Source organism: Petaurus breviceps, unplaced genomic scaffold (genome assembly GCF_028583685.1).
Source record: "Petaurus breviceps papuanus isolate PSGF00001 unplaced genomic scaffold, PetGlider_PUasm1.0 90822, whole genome shotgun sequence".
Taxonomy (NCBI): domain Eukaryota; kingdom Metazoa; phylum Chordata; class Mammalia; order Diprotodontia; family Petauridae; genus Petaurus; species Petaurus breviceps.
In genome coordinates, this window is record NW_027187351.1 from 10,633,730 (window position 1) to 10,650,812 (window position 17,083).

General features: G+C 34.9%; 1 protein-coding gene across 26 annotated transcripts in view; it reads right to left on the bottom strand.

The window, feature by feature from the left end:
- Positions 1-17,083, bottom strand: part of DST (dystonin) — a 454,426-nt gene that overhangs the window by 23,322 nt on the left and 414,021 nt on the right. For all 26 annotated transcript variants that reach the window (XM_069070669.1, XM_069070676.1, XM_069070677.1 and 23 more), the window contains 4 exons: positions 13,128-13,297; positions 9,806-9,965; positions 5,295-5,489; positions 4,639-4,767 (listed from right to left, as the gene is read on the bottom strand). In XM_069070669.1, the coding sequence (XP_068926770.1) occupies positions 4,639-4,767; positions 5,295-5,489; positions 9,806-9,965; positions 13,128-13,297 (654 nt within the window). The remainder of the gene's footprint in view (positions 1-4,638; positions 4,768-5,294; positions 5,490-9,805; positions 9,966-13,127; positions 13,298-17,083) is intronic.

The window sequence follows — 17,083 nt, forward strand, 5'->3', positions numbered from 1 at the left end:
CTTAAAGACAGGGACTACTACTGAATGAGGGTAGGGGGCAGAAAGAGGAAGGTCAGGATAGAGGAATAAATGGAATTGCTAACTTTAACATTGGTTCACCGCTGTTTACTTTCAAATGGACCAGGAAAAATACAAACCAAGTTATTTTTGTCATTCAGCTACAGTCAAGCAATTGCTCATATTTATGAAGCTTTCCCTAGGCAGCCAGTATCCCTCAACTCCAACATTGTTAACACCCAAAACGAAGCTTGGGGTAATGCTGATTTTACTTTATAACAGCCATTTACACACAGAGTTTACTGGAGATAACACAGTATAATAGATAAAGCTTGTCTTGGGGTCAGAAAGACCTGAGTTTAAGCTGTTTGGGCCCTTTCAGTGCCCTACACAACACTATCAAGATTACCAGTTACACAAACACCTGCTGATCTGTTCTAGTAGAAGGCAAAGTTTTCTCTATGGGAGTTTCCTGACTTGATAAAATTAAAGGTCTTGACCCACACCCCCCCCCCCCAATCCCTCCCAATAAAGCCAGTCAGTTGACAAGATTGATTAAGCTCCTACAATGTGCCAGACACTATATTAAGGCTAGGGATACAAAGAACGGCAAACACAGTCCCTGCTTTCAAGAGGAAAGTCAAAGAAAAGGAAAACAAGGTTTTTTAATCTATGGGCCAGGCACTATGCTAAATGGTTTACAAATATGCCATTTGATCTTCACAAAAGCTCTGGGAATTAGATGCTATTACTTACATTTCACAGCTGAGAAAATTGAGGCAGAGGTTAAATTACTTTGCCCAGGGACACTATGCTAGTAACTGGCTGAGGCAGGATTTGAACTCAGGTCTTCCTTGCTCCAGGCCCATTACTCTATCCATTATGTTGCCCTGCTGCCTAGAAGTTCACATTTCTAATAGAACAGACAGCACACAAACATAACAGTGGAAGTGGAAAGTAATTGAGAGAGAAGGCACTAGGAGCAGTTGATATAGGGAAAGGCTTCCTGCAGAAGGTAGGATTTGAGCTAAATCTTGAAAATCTCAAGGAAACCAGGGGGCGGAGGTGAGGAGGGAGACCATTGCAGGCAGGTGGGACAGAGAGCCAATGAGCAAGTACCTAAAAAGGGGTTAGATTAACATATATGAGGCACAGCATGGCCAGTTTGGTGGGGCCATAGAATGCAAAAAGGGAAGGTGGAAAGGAGATCAGGACTAAGTTCTGAAGGAAGGGTTTTTGATTCCAAACAGCATTTTATATTTGATCTTAGAGAAAATAAGGAGGCAGTAGAGCTAATTGAGTAGGCAATAACACAGACAGATCTGAGCTTTAGGAAAATCACTTTAGCAGCACATATAGAAAGTTGTCAGGTCTGATACCAAGCAGAAGAGGCTTTGGATACAGGCCCAATAATGTCTGTCATATGAAGTCCAGTTAAGAAAAAAAAAATCAGAGAGGCTATTCACCAGAAGGCTGGCTACAGGTGATGAATTTGTGGTTTGGGGTGTGGGTGGGGGGAAAGCATTAATTCAGAAAGATCATCTATTAAGAAGACCTTTGTAATTTTTGTCAGTGGTGGGAGTTCTCACATCAACAAAATCATGAGACTTTTAAGTATTACAACTTACTTTTTCTTTTAATCATCTCATAAGATCTAATATTAACAAATAATCTGTGGTTAAGAAAGCTATTGCATTACTATAAAGAAATAACATACTATAAAAGATAATGGGAAGAATCGACAAATGTCACTCTGGTCAGTAGTTGTCAACTTGACAGAATTATACATCCTTAAAAACACTATTTGAGTCTGATATTCAAATTATTCATTAAAGATATGACTTTTATTTCTCCTAATAGAAAGACTTCAGATTCTTCTGAGAATGCTAATCTAGTCTAAAATGTCCTTTGAAGTCAGGGCATCTGAACTGAGTTAGAACTTCAAAGGACCCTTTAAAGTAACTCAGCATTCTCAGAAGCACTATAGGAAGTCACATAACTACTCTGCCCTCCCAATACGTGTTCTCCAAGGACATCCTAGACCTGCTATTTTGTAGATTCCAGGTCTCTAGGAGCTGCTTTCAGGTTTGGTGAAGCAAGAAAAGAGCTCTTCTGGACAGTGGCCCTATGAATATTTACTAAGTCATCTGAGGTTTACTGAGTCATTTACTGAGTCATCTGCACTAATGTAGAACAAAGAAAACTCCCAAACTCAGCTACATGGATTCCTCTGTAAGGACCTTAGTAGCCCTCCTAACCCCACTCCCCCCCCTTACTTTTCCCCCTTACCGCCCCCCCACACACACACTCTCTCCTTGCTAAATAAAGAAGCCAGGAAGCCAAAATCTCCTGAACTGCCCCAACATGAGGCCTGTGGTCATGTCTAAAAGCCCATTTTCTCACTGAACATCAACTGCCTGCCAATGGATTCTCAAGTTAGAGGAAATTTCCAAGAGTAAGTCTCTCTTGCTTGAATCAGGACCCAACCCTAAACCAGAGGATGTATACTAGGTTCAGAAACCCTGCTCCTTGCACACACCTGCACACATGTGCACACACACACAACGTCTGGTCCTGCTTGAACCAAAAAGAGCCTCTAAAAATTCATTGGCAACACTATCTAACAACTAACCAGGTTGGTTGCCTTATTCTACCAGACACCCCAGCAGAACTGATTTATTGTCCTCCACCCTGACTGTTCCTCCCAGTGAAGCATAGTTGCTTTAATTCTCACTACTGGCTGTGTTCTCTCTGCTGGTGCTCAGCTTCCTGGTCACAACAGTTTTCTCTTTTACAAGCAAGAGCCACTGTCCAATGCTGGGACTGAGTCTTGGTAATTACCTCTACTTCCTATGATAAAATAAGGAAACTAGAGAGCAATGGTGAAGGCCACAAAGCCTGTGCCTACAGTGTGAGACTGGCCCCTTTTCTCTGATACCAAGAATATGACTAGGAGCTAGCCCAGAACCATATGCCCCTGAGTTCTTCCCCTTGACAACATAAGTGGCACCTAAGAGATATTGATGTCCCTTCCTTGTACATCACCATGGGATACCAAACTTTATTCAAACTATGTTGATAGCCTCCTAAAATAAGTTCTACCCACGACAATATGCTCCAACATTCACATTCAAAATACTGAACCTGAATGCTTTCCAATAATGTTTATGTTATGTCTTTTCTATTATACTGATAGTTCTAATATTTTAGCATCTCATTTCTTTAGATGAAGCCTTATAAATTCTTATCAACTTTATTATCAACAATGAAATATTTCACTGTTAAAGGTTTAGAAGGAATGTCAACAGTAGTGGCACATTAGTTAAAAGGAGAAGTCATTGTATTGATGATGTATTCCCACTATTATTGTAATTAATGATGTGTTTCCTACATGGCCTTCAAGGACAGGGCTGTGTTGAAAACTATCTGAGCTAATTACAAATGCTGTCATCAGCAGTACACGTCTTGTTTGCTTTGAGAATTCCTCACTTTTACAGTCAAAGGTGAAAAGCCATCTGTTAAGAGACATGTGGACCATTCCCTTTAGGGGATTGGCAAACTCCATTAATTTTTGCTGAAAATACCAAGCCTGAAAGAACACTGGCATTCTTTCTTTTAGTAAGATCAAATACTTATCAACTATGTCTAGTAATGAAATTGTTTCCTAATTGCTTGCATTACTAGAGTAAAAAATCAGTCCATTTAAAATCCTGTTTATAAAATTTTAAATGTTCCAAACACTATATGAAGAAAGTTCATTTTTAAAGAGACATTTAAGTCTACTAAATGAAAAAAAAATAGTAAGACTTTCTGAAAATTGCTACGATAAATTTAAAAGATATTTGTGAAGTATCTACTATTATGACTGGAAAAGAAACTTCTGAGGTGATTTAGTATAAAAAAGTCTGGGATGAAAACAACCTGCTTGCAAAATACAATTCATGTTCTTTAAATAAGTGGGGAATAGATTCAACAGCAATTAACAATGTTAAGTGCCTAATGGATGCAAAGGCACCAATGCTCCAAGGACAAAAATGAAACAGTTGAGCAACTTTTATTTTGCAGGACATATCAGAATGAGGATAATTGCACTAGGTACTGTACAGGAGAGGAAGGATGCAAGAAAATCTGCAGAAATAGATACTTAGCATCAGGCCACTGACTTGATGTAGGGAGTGAAGGAAAAAGAAAAGTAAAAAGTACTTAGAAGATTATGGGCATTAACAAATGAGAACAATGTAGGAGAGAAGAGAGATAAAAGGTTGAAGGAGAAAAAGGACCTAGATAAAGATTTACTTTTATGGTATTGTGGAGAGGAAAGATTTACCATGTGTGGACTGTTGGCAGATGCCACACAAGCAAATACAGGTAGAGGTCCAAGAAAGATCAAATAAAAGAAAATTCCAGTTGGGAAAGGGTTGGGGGTTAATAAAGTGGACTCTTGGCTTCCATGGGTTACATGTGGATATTTTTGGATGCATACATATGGAAACATATGTTTTATTTGCTGGGAGTGAAAAGTACCCCAAATTTTAAATTTTCATTTCAAAATCAAGATTAGTGGGGAAAATGGTTATTTCAAAACACCAATATATTGCTTCTTTCTACAACATTTTATGTACCCAGGGAAATTTTACTCACTTTATGCTGATCAATGAGGTTACGAAGTGCTTCTTCATCATCTGGGAGCACGCCATGGAAACGAAGTGTTTGCTCGGCCTCAGCCAACCATTCCAGCAGGACGTGCACCACAGAGTGAAATTCTTCTGCCTAACATTTCACATGTGGGAGAAAAAAATACAAAATATGACTCATGAAGGGAAATTTGACAAATATTGTATCAGGAGATACTTTCCCACAAAAAGAAAACTAGCTTTAGCTTTAGATTAATTGTACTAACTTTTCATTTAAAAAGTCAGTGATCTGTGGTACTGTATTTCTATAACTATAAAAATACATCAAATGTATCTTTGCAGTCTGCAGTCCTCAGGAAGACTAACAGCTTATTCCTGCTTTCAACCACCTCATTTATAGTTGATAGGAAGCGTGACTTATACTATGTCATTCATTCAAGTTGAAAAATTGAGAAAGTAGCCATTTTGATCTAAGTCTGACAGATCCTTTTTAAAAGCATCATTAAATAAAAATATGTAATGATGCTATGATAATTTTGTAAATCGTTAATCCCTTCTTCAGACTATTTCTTCTCAAGGAATTTCCAGGCAACATCTATCTCTAGAACAATAAAACTTTCTGGCATTCTCTTTGTGGCAATTAAAAAAAACAAACATGTTTACCTGGCGTAAGGCTTCTTCTAAGCGGGTCTGTTTTGATACCGATAATGCACATACAGTCTCCCACCGAGTACTTAATTCCTGCATTTGGACTTTAACCCATGAGGAGTCATCACGGCTGCCTTCAATAAGTTCCCGAGCTGACCTCTTCAGAGCCTGCACACTGCTTGTCCTTTTCCCCAGTTCCTTCTGAAAGACCTAAGATGACCAGAGTTTCATAAATAAATCTTCACAAACAATCCTTTCCATATGGCACAATGTTCTGACAGTGATTTTTCAGATCTCATAGCTCAACACATATCATTCTCATTCTCCTTCATATCTCTGCTTCTTGGAATCCCTGGCCTCCTTCCAGACTCAGTTTATAGGATATCTTCTTCTTAAGAGGTCTTTCCCCATCCCTCTGGCTGCTAGTGTCTGTCCCGCTAAGACTACCTTCCATCAACTCTGTCAGCATGTACCTTTTTGTTTATATTCATGTTATCTTCTCTCTAATAGAATGTAAACTCCTTAAAAGCAGAGATTTGTTTTTAATCCCTAAAATGTAGCACAAAATATGCACTTAATAAATGTTTTAATTGTTTGACAGTATCATCTTTGTTCAATAGTAGTCACTATTTTAATTCAGTACAATTTAACCAATATATGTGTGTATGTGTATATAGTGTATATATCTGTGTGTGTGTGTGTATATATATATATGTACATGTGTATCTGTGTGTATGTATACACACACACATATATACATATCAAAGTGCTACAATTTCTTTTAAAGAAAGCCTAATGATTAAAAGGCAACTAGGTGGCACCTTGGACAGAGTGCTGGGTCTGGAATCAGGAAGAGCTGAGTTCAGATCCTATCACAGATACTTACTGGTTGTACAACCATGGGCAAGTCACTTAATCTCTGCTTCAGTTTTTATAATCTGTGAAATGAGGATGATAACAGTACCTACTTCCCACGGTTGTAAAGATAAGATGAGATAATATCTATAAAGTGATTTGCAGACCTTAAAGAGCTGAGTAAATGCTGCTATCATCATCATCATCACCATCATCACAGTAGACTGGTGATCATGTGAGTGTGGGAGTGGGGAGAAGATAACCAACATTATCCCTGGATCTCAAGCTGAATCCCTTAATTTAAAGGTATTTTTAAGAAACAACTCTATTAATGCTGATATATATATATGTATATATATATTAATGAGTATGCCCAGGTAGGACCAAAGGGAAATCTGAAGAAAGTTCCCATAGTCCTCATTTTTAGAATAGCTTTACACATTTACTTTTTTTGCAACATTTTTTCAAATATGGCAGTTTACATCCTTTTCTTGTCATACTTCAAAGGCTGTAGCAAAGTTTTCATTTTGCTCAACTTCCAGGCATAGGGTGTGATTTGTTTTAGAATTATTTAAATAATAAATTATTTACTTTTAAAGTATACATTTTTATTATAAAGTATGAATTTTAACATTTTTCTTTCATTTGTTCTTACTGAGACAGTATTTATTTTAGCAATGTCTTATTAAACCATTTCATATCATAATCTTTGCTTAGACATCCATTCACATACAACAGCATAATAGCTAGTGTTCAATGAATAGTTAGTAAATATTTGAGAAATGAATTAACATGGTACAGAAAGGATATTTTTGTGGGCACAGAATAAGTAGAGGGTATGAGTTTCTAAAATTTCACATAAAAGAATAGATGTCTCAATCAATACAGAATATTCTATGAAGATGCAGATGAGCTAATTTTTTAAAAATAGTCATAAATCTATGTGATCTCCAACCTGTTACATATCTGGTTCTACATTACACTTATGATGATAAAATCACTCAAAAAATCTTTCTTCTCAGCTAAACAACAAGTTTGATTAAACTTAATTGACTAATCTAATGGTAAATATGGTTGTGAAAGGTACTACTTCTGTTACACAAACACAGTCCTTGAATTAAGTTATTATTAATGAATTAACTTTTTGCCTTGTTAATATGCTATTAGTTCCTTTCTCCTTATCTTGAAAATAAAATAGCTACCTAAAAATTGGATGGGTTGGTAAATATTTGAGCAATGAGAAAACTATATTCCTACTGAAAAAGAAACATTACACATTCTTTACCATCACTGAATCTATAATATGAGTAAGAATACATAGAAAATTGTTCTTAATAATTAAATTTAACAAATATTTACTTAGGGCCTATTATGGATAGGAATGAGTGATATAAATTATAATCTTGAAATTTGTTGCAGACAGGACAATATATTGTTTATCTGGCATGTACTTTATTCCCAGAAAAAAAGAATTATCCCTTATCTTATTGTTTCTGATGAGTATCCATATGGGGCAAAATAATATGTGAAAGAGTTAACTATAATGAAATATAGACCAAGCAATTTTGCTTATTTAAATAAATTATTTTGGATTTTTTGACTTGTAAAATGCAAAGTGAAACTTAAAAAGTGAAAAAAGTCTATCTCAAATTATACTATCCACAGGGGGGAAAAAAAGTGATTTTGATACCACCATTTTTATTCTACATGTGGTTTAGACTTTTAGATAATACAATCATTTATAATATATCATTTGGCCATTACAAAGACAAATACCAAAAACTTAATACAAACTGGATGCATTGAAAATAACCTCCAACTGACAGAATATTTTAATAAGGATGCTCAAAAGATTTAGAGCAAATGATTAATGGTCAAATCTTCCATAATAAATGTTGTTGTCTAATAAAGTGCTACAGTTCAAAGTGCTGGGTCAAGAGATTTTTTTTAAGAAATGAAAGGAAGCCCCTCTACTGACCTGGCAAAGCTCATGTCATATTTATATACTTATATAACATCCTCATTTGAATTCACAAATAGAATGATCTTTAGCTTTACTGTAGAATAGTTTAAATTAAGATGCAATATGATCAAATCTTTTTAAAGTATCTTCTCAAAGAAAAATGTTTAAGTTTTAAAGAAAAAAATATCTCATTATATGGGTTTCAGGGCATTTCACTAAAAACAAGTTAGGGATTGTGAGAAGGGCAAACCTCTTTAAAATTAACCAAATTGCACAATACATTTCAATTACCATTTGTCCATTAAAGTAAGTTTCTATTAAGACTTTTTTTCTAATACTTTCACCCAAAGTCAACACTTTATTTCAGTAAAAATGTCTTAAAGCTTTTCAAAGTATATTTATATTGAGACATTATTTAACTTTTTTTGTTTGTATAAATGGATTTTATCATTTGTATTTTTAAACAGCTTCTCAAAGGTTATTCTTTACAAATTCCAATACTATCTTTCATCATGCAAGTCACTCAACCTTAATACATAATTTTATCTGTCAATTTAAACAACTAGCTCTCTATTTCATGATAAAATGATTTAAAAGCACTTAACCCAAGACAAACAGATCTTTGGGGAACTGCTCCAGATCAATACTTAGACATCAATTCGTTAAGTGTTAAGCCCAAAGCACTTTGCTTGTCTGACCTACAAGTCAGCTGTATATTCTAAATGAATGATTACATTGTCCTGGCTTGTTTAAGAATAAATGATGCTAAAGGGTCACAGTCTTCACATGTTCTGTGTATTACTTTCCCCTCTTTCCTCAAAATACATAAGTAAAAGAAAATTAAATTTCTGATTTTGTGTTATGCAAATCCATTTTTTAATGACTGGTTACAATATTTGCAGCAATGTTAAAAACAAAATGGTTTGGGTGGCTGGTCCACATTTTAAGTGATAGGGATTAGACCTGTAATTTAATTGGTATAAGTAACTTTCAGATGAGAAAAGCCATTGTACTAATGCAGGCTATCACCTCTTCTACAATTTAACAATCTTAGAAAGCTGCCCAGAGCACTAAAAGGTATGTGTTAGAAGAAGAACTTCAACCCAAGTCCTTCCTGTTTCTCAGGCCAGCTCTTTAACCACTATGCCATAAACTTTAAAAGAGCATCATGAAAGATGCTCTTTTTAAAATAAGGTAGCGAACTGAACTTTTTTTTTCCCAGTCACCAACCCTACAAGAATTTTCAAAAAGATAGTGCATTGGCAACTTCAATCAGATTCCAAGAGAAATAGCTTTAGGGTCCATTGACTAAAATATGCTGGATACAATTTTAAAAGCATTATACATTTCCTTGGTCTACTTCTTTTTTATAATAGTTTAAAATATATAGAGTGTGCTTAGTGATTTTTAAACCCCTTAGTATCACACTTTTAAGTTTTATCACATTTTTCCCATAAATTTGATGATTCTATCCCTAAATATATGAGAATTTCTTGCACCAATATCCAAGGATTAATATGATCATTATAATAATAGTTCACTTTTAAATAACATTTGAAGGCTTATTAAATGTTTTCTTAACAGCAACATAACAATGCTACTTATAAATATTGTCATGATTGGTTTAAATTCAATTTTTTTCCTCTTTCTATTCCTACCAGGATAGGTAAACAAGACAAACAAGTCAGTATGTGGTATTTATCAATACCTTGTGATTATCTATCAAGTTCATGACTAAATCCACATCTCCATGAACTGGCTGATCTTCTGCCAACTGAGGTTCAACTCTATACAGCCAATCAATGAGAGCCTGCAGGGCATCTGTGAATTGTCCAGAAAAGAGCAGGGCTTCTTCCAATTTGTTTTGCCTGAAAAAATGTCAAACGAAAATAATCATATTTATTTTTTATTAAAAAGCAGTAAAACACATCTGAACTAACCTCTTAGAAAACTTTAGTAGTGACCAAGAGGAAAGAAAAATCCTAGAAGCACTGATATAAACAAAAGAATAGTGAATACCAAAATTTGAATTGTAATTGGTTTTTATATATATTGTCAAAATATATATTTTGTCTACATGTGGTTTGTCTTGTCAAAAAAATTCACACACACATGCACACACAAGTTCTTTTAGCTCTAATTAACTCAGGCCTTCCCAGAAATCTGCATTTCCCTTCAAAATACCGTGAACACACTTACTATGAAGTTTACCAAACAGAGTGATGAGAATACAGGTTAACAGGTATAGAGTGAGAGGTTTCAGTGGGGGGCGGGGGGAAGGAGTAAAAGCTTGAGTAAGAAGTAGAAGAAATAGCAAAGTGGATTTTCTCTTGGGACATCATTCTACATACATCCATGTAAACCCTAATGGAGCAACAGATGCTTTTTTCTCTGTCTACTCTACATATTTTCATCTTTCCAAACCCTAAGATGTTCTTCGCTGCTTTTGGCATGAGACAAGAAAGTACTTCTCCCACCAATCCAAATGTTGCCCCTTTGGGGAAAAAGGTACTACTAAAGAAAGAAGGTAGTTGATCCCTTACAAATCTGTTTGCTTTTGCCCTGAGGCCCTCCTGGTCTCCCTCATGCAACTTTTAAAATGAGACATTCTTCACCAATGAGGGAAAATTCCAGTTTTTCCAAGGATATTTTTCATAAATTCAGATTTGGGGAAGCCTCCTGCTTTACCATCTCCTTGGAAAATGCATGAAAAGGAAAAACATAAAGGGATTGGGGTATACACATGTATACAAATACACACACATGTATGTGAACAACCATCACAAAAAGAAAGTAATCTTAGCAATAGTTTTAGATTATGCAAAATGACTGGTATTTATGAATTTGTTTTGTAGATATTTTTCACATACTTATATATATATATACACACACACACACACACACACACACACACACACACACACACACACACACACACACACACACACGTTGTCTCCCCTAATAGAAGGCAAGCTCCTTGAGGGCAAGGGCTATTTCATTTTTGACTTCTATTGTCTCTGGTGCCTACTAAGTATCTGGCACCTAGTAAGTAGGTTCTTGATAAATACCTTTTGATTTATTGATGTGGGAAAACTTTTTTGTTATGGCAGCCAGGGGACCCATAGACAAAAAATTAAAGAATTCCTACCTTCATGGAGCTTACCTACTGTAAAAACAATATGTACATATGTAAGTATACAAGATATTTACAATATAAATACCATGTCATTTTGCATAATCTAAAACTATTGCTAAGGTTGCTTTTCTTCATGACTGCTAAATTATTTTTCAATTATGTTTCAATTATTAATACAATGCCTAGTACACATTGTCCCACACACATAGTAAGTGCTCAATAAATGTTTATTGAGAAAAATGCCTTATTTATTTAATTTTATGGAGCTATTAATGCTTAAGATAATTTAATCAATTCACAATCTGCTTATTATTAAAGGTTACTTTTTGAAATAGAAGATAAATTTTATGTTATTCTAACAATAGGGTTAGATAAGCTTCTAAAATTTCATTATCAAGTGAAAACTTAAGAGACAAGAGACAACAAAATCTAGGACAAATATAATGGGCAATGTTGGTACTGTATATTGAAGCTATAGTTCTCACCACTCTATTCTGTTAATATTTGTTAAAGCTACAAAAAAACCTGGTAAACTACAAAAGTAGGAAGCAAGGTACCATCAGTAGCAAAAAAAAGGCTTTGCTTAACTATTTTTGGTAGGAAATTAACTTACAGGGATGTTGGTTTAGATATTTACTAGAAGTGTCAAATGCATCAAAAGAAATTTTACCAATATATTTAAAAAATCTTATTGTGAATAAAATGGTGATAATATTCACACTTATCTCACAGGGATGTTATGAAGAACAAATGAGAAAGTATACCTGTAAAGCACATTGGAAACTTTAAAGTGCTAAGTGAATTTTAGTTATTACTATTGCTATTATTACAACTATCTGCTTTTTTGTTAAAGCCATAAGTTTGCTAAGTGTTACCATTTAGACTGACACTAAGCCCTAAGGATCACAAGACCTTGTAACTGACCTCTTCTAAGTGTGTTATCTCTTCTTAGTTACCTCTTCCTGAGCTATTTCAGTGTTTGGGAGGCTCTGAAGGAAGTACGAAAGAGAAGACTAACTACCAAACTGAAGGTCTAGAGAGCCTCTGTGCTGACCCCACTGTTGCATGCCTGTGAAACCTGGACAGTCTACCAGCACCATGCCAGGAAACTGAATTGTTCCATCTGAATTGTCTTAGGAAGATTCTGAAGATACCAGACACTGAGATCCTTTCTTGAACTAAACTGCAAAATATTCAGCCTCTACTTCAGAAAGCACAACTCTGATGAGTTGGCCACAATGCAAAATGTATGCTTCCTAAAAGGACTATTTTATGGAGAACTCACAGAGGGCAAGTGCTCACATGGTAGTCAGAAGAAGTGAGACAAGGGCACTCTCAAGGTCTCTCTTAAGAACTTTGGAATTGATTATGTGATATGGCACAGGACTGCTCAGTATGGTATGCCCACATCACAGAAGATGCTGTGTTCTAAAAGCAAAGCAGAATTGAAACAGCTCAAAGGAAACACAGGATGTGTAAATTTAGAGAATCAAGCCCAAATCTTCACAAAGACTACTTGTGCCCAACCTGTGGTAGAGCATTCCAAGCTCGTATTGGCCTGATCAGTCACAGTCGCACACACTGAAACTTGCTAGCATAGTTATGTCACTGTGGTCCTCTTCAAGGACAAAGGACAACCCACCAACAAACTAACCAATCTCTTCCTATTAGAATGCCAGCTCCTTGTCGGCAAGTACTGTCTTCATTTTTCTGTTGGCATGCCCAGGGTTTCTCACAGTATTCAGCACTATGGTAAGCTCTTAAATAGTTTAACTCTTGAATGTTTTCTAATTAATTCATCATTTAATTTAAATTACATTCTATATTTTTTAAAATTTGTATTTGCTATATTTTTTTAAAACGTTTTAAAACTATTTTAAGGAAATCATTTTACCTTTCCACAGATTTCCCACATATAGTGTCCCATTTATCTCTGAGCTCACTTAACATATCATCCAGTTTCAAATTGTCATCAGTTAGAGAGGTTTTCTCTTTCAGAGAACGTCCAGTTCTGTTTGTGGTGTCGTAGACAGAGTGTTTTGCTCCAAGTGCTTTCTGGAACTCCTGCATATTTAAAGTGTAAAAAATACATGATTAATAAAGGCATGAGAGAAATGCATTAGAAAAAACTTAATCACAATAATTGGGACCACAAATGATCAATGAGCACAGAAGATAATGAAGTACATCATTTTTAAACAATGGCAAACCAGGAGTGTTCAGGCTTCTCATATACATGGGTGTATGTATATCTATAGGCATATTGCTATAGATATAGATACACACACGGTTATGTATTCATTTAAAAGCAAAATTTCTTAAAGCATCTATAATCTTTAAAGAAGTAATTAAAAAACATGAATCTGGTGAAAATGCAAAATGATATAGCACGTATAAAATAGAATTTTTGAAAAGTCAATGGATTTAGAAGGTTATTATTAATGTTCTTAGTTTCTGATTCCTCAGGGAGTTTTTAAGTAGATGTGGTATGTACACCTTTAATCTCAACAAATTTTTTCTTAAAATTTCAGATTCTCTACCATTCATTCTGTATATTTATTATCATAATGGTTCATCAATGCCCAGAGTAGGGATAGTACATAGTGGGACTATGGGATAGTGGCAGTAATAGAGGACTGGATAAGAAAAAATACATGCTTGCATAAGTAATATGGCATTGCTTTTTCATGTGTGTATGCCTAAGAACCCATGTAAGTTGTAAGGTATTTGCTCCAAAAATAGTATTTACTGATTACATTAGATAATTTAGGAAGGCCATAGAGTACTTTCAGGTATGTGGTTGAAGGAGTCAGGGAGGATAAGCTTAAGAAATGTGAGATAGAATTGACTTACTCTTAGAAAAACACAAAACTACTCTAGGGATATAGTGACATGAATATGAATGTGCATGTGACATTAGCCAGAGGACACAGGCATATGGCATAGTACTAGGCACATTTTAAATACTATATATATATATATATATATATATATATATCAGCTATAATTAGTATTACCATTCTAGATGTGCCCACACTGAGGGACTCCATTTATTGTTCAAAATAATCTGTTATAACTGGGACCACTACCTAAAAATGATGAAATACAACTGCAAGAACTTGGCCATACCTCAAGTTAATGCTACAGATGGGTGACCCTAGGCCTTTTACAAAAAGACACACGATCATGCTACATGATTCCTCTGAAAATAGTACCAAAAAATTGCTGTGTAGGATGAAAGCTAGAGAACACAATGCCCATTGTACTTTGCAGTTATGTAGTTTGCTGACTCTGCTTGTTTTAGACGTTATTTTCTAGTGAAAAGTGTTAAAGGGAAAGGCACAGATTCATTTTACTGATAAATGGGAGAGGAAACACAGGATGGTTGAAAACAATCACTAATGTTACAAATAATTTTCCAAATTCCAAACTAGATTCTAGCAGTACCTGGAAATTAACAAACTTAAGAAGCTTCACTACTGCATTTATTTGATGTTTCCTGTCTGTCATTTTGCATCCCTTTTTATAGAATGGTCAGTAACCTGATAAATAATTCTGATGCTTTGGTTATTTCCTATACTACTTTACTATTTGTTCACTGCTAAAGCCAATCCAATAAATCTGATTGACCATTAAATGCTAAACATAAAATATGCAGGGATTTTCATATTTGTACTATTTTGATAGTACTACCATGAGAAAAGGGTTGATGTATTTTTTTTTCATTGACTCCAGCACTAAATGTTGCAGGGTACTATCACCTCATAGGTGGCATTATGGAAGACTTTCTATTGATTTTATCACATAAGTCTAAGGAAGCCATTGGTCCCTTTAGGAAGAAGGCTGAGACACAAGAGCAACTAGGTTGCTGTCTTCATATAAGAATTTTAATAAATAAGAGTTCTAACTCAGAAATATACATATTCAGTCTACCAGTGTTTTCTGCCTCATATGCATTAGGCATGGAAGGAAATGGTAAAAACCGTACAGATTAATAAACTTTTTGAACCTATCTTTGGTGTTGATCTAATATTGAGTTTGAAAAATCTATCTTTACTGGAGCAAATATTCCATTTAATAGAGAGGCACCATACAATGATCAAATTCAGGAATACCAAATCCAATAACAAGATGAATCAATACCACCTTTTGTGAATTTTATTTTTTAATCTCTGTCCTATGTAAAAAAAATTCAACTTTTCTCTGAAATAAAATCCATTAATTCAAAAGGCTCTTAAATTTTTAAAAGAAGTGAAATTGTAGCACATTTATCTGGATATTTGTACTTTCTTTAAAAATTCTAATTATAGGGGTGGCTAAGTGGTACAGTGAGTAAGAGCACTGGCCCCAGAGTCGGGAGGACCCAGGATCAGTTCCGGCCTCAGATACTTAACACACACACCCACACACACACACACACACACACACACACACACACACACACCCATCTGGCCATGTAACCTTGGGCAAGTTACTTAACCCCAATTGCTTTAAAAAAATAATTCTATTTATAGTCAGTCAACAATACATCCTCACCTCCAACAGATTTCTCAACATTTTACAAGCTAGCTTCTGACCTCATTGCTGAAGTGAAACTGTTTTTTTTTTTTCCAAGATTCTGCTTATGTCTTAATCATTAAATTCAGTGCCCTTTTCTCAGGCCCCATCCTTCTTGACATCTCAGTAACATTTGATGCTGTTGACGACTCTCTCCTCCTTTACTGTTGTCTTTACGCTGAATTTTCATCCTAGTTATTCTACCTGGGTTCCTTCTTAGTCTTCTCTCCTGGGTTATCATTCATCACTTGCCCACTAAGTTTGGGTATATTATATAGCAGTAGTATCAAACTCAAACAGAAATGGGGGTAACTAAACCATACATAAGGATGCCACAGGCACAAATTAACTTAGAAAATTGCATATTAGCATTATATACATTCCATTGTATATTTAATTTGTTTGATATTTTCTAATTACATTTTAACTGGATTTAGGCTATACTTGGGAATGTTGATGGTCACATGGTCATGTGATTGACACCTCTGCTCTACAACACTTTCCTTGGTCTTTGGCCCTTTTTTCTATAATCTCTTGATGATGAATAATTATTGTCTTCCATAGATTTTATTACTGTTTTCTATAAGGATGGATCCTGATCCAAATACCCAGACATCATCTCTCTCTACTGAACTTTAATCCACATCTTCAGGTACCTGTTAGACATTTCCACTAATCTATACCATGGGCACCTCAAACTCAACATGTCAAGAACACAGCACAAAAGGACTACATGTTTTGCAGGACTTCTTGTAGCTACCACTGTACTTGGTAACTTCTATGAGGCCTAGTATGCTAATGAGCAATTCACAAATATGATATAATCTTAACTCAGTTTTCAAAACTCATAAATATGTTGCTGCACTTTTTAAACTACTTAGAAAGGACATCTCAATACACTGATTGTGGTAAAATCAGCCTAAAAAGGAAATTTAGTCTTATGTGCAATCAAATTCATGTCAATATTGCAGAGATGGACTATAACTTATGCAAAGCAACAATCATATTTTTGAGTTCAAATATTAAAAACACCATTTGGGGAAGGCAATTTTTTTTACTTTTTCTTTGGCTTTAGGGGAAAAAACCTTTCCAGGTAGAAAAAAATATATAGTATGGAAAGATACAAGTACTTTTTATTCGGTAATTATTCCAAATCTTGATTGTAATTTTAATTGTCTCCACTTAATTTACAAACCATAATTCTAAATAGAGTGGAAATTTTAATTGCTTCCACTTAACTCACAAACCATAATTCTAAATAATGAGAGTGGCCAATTAAAAACATAATGGTTT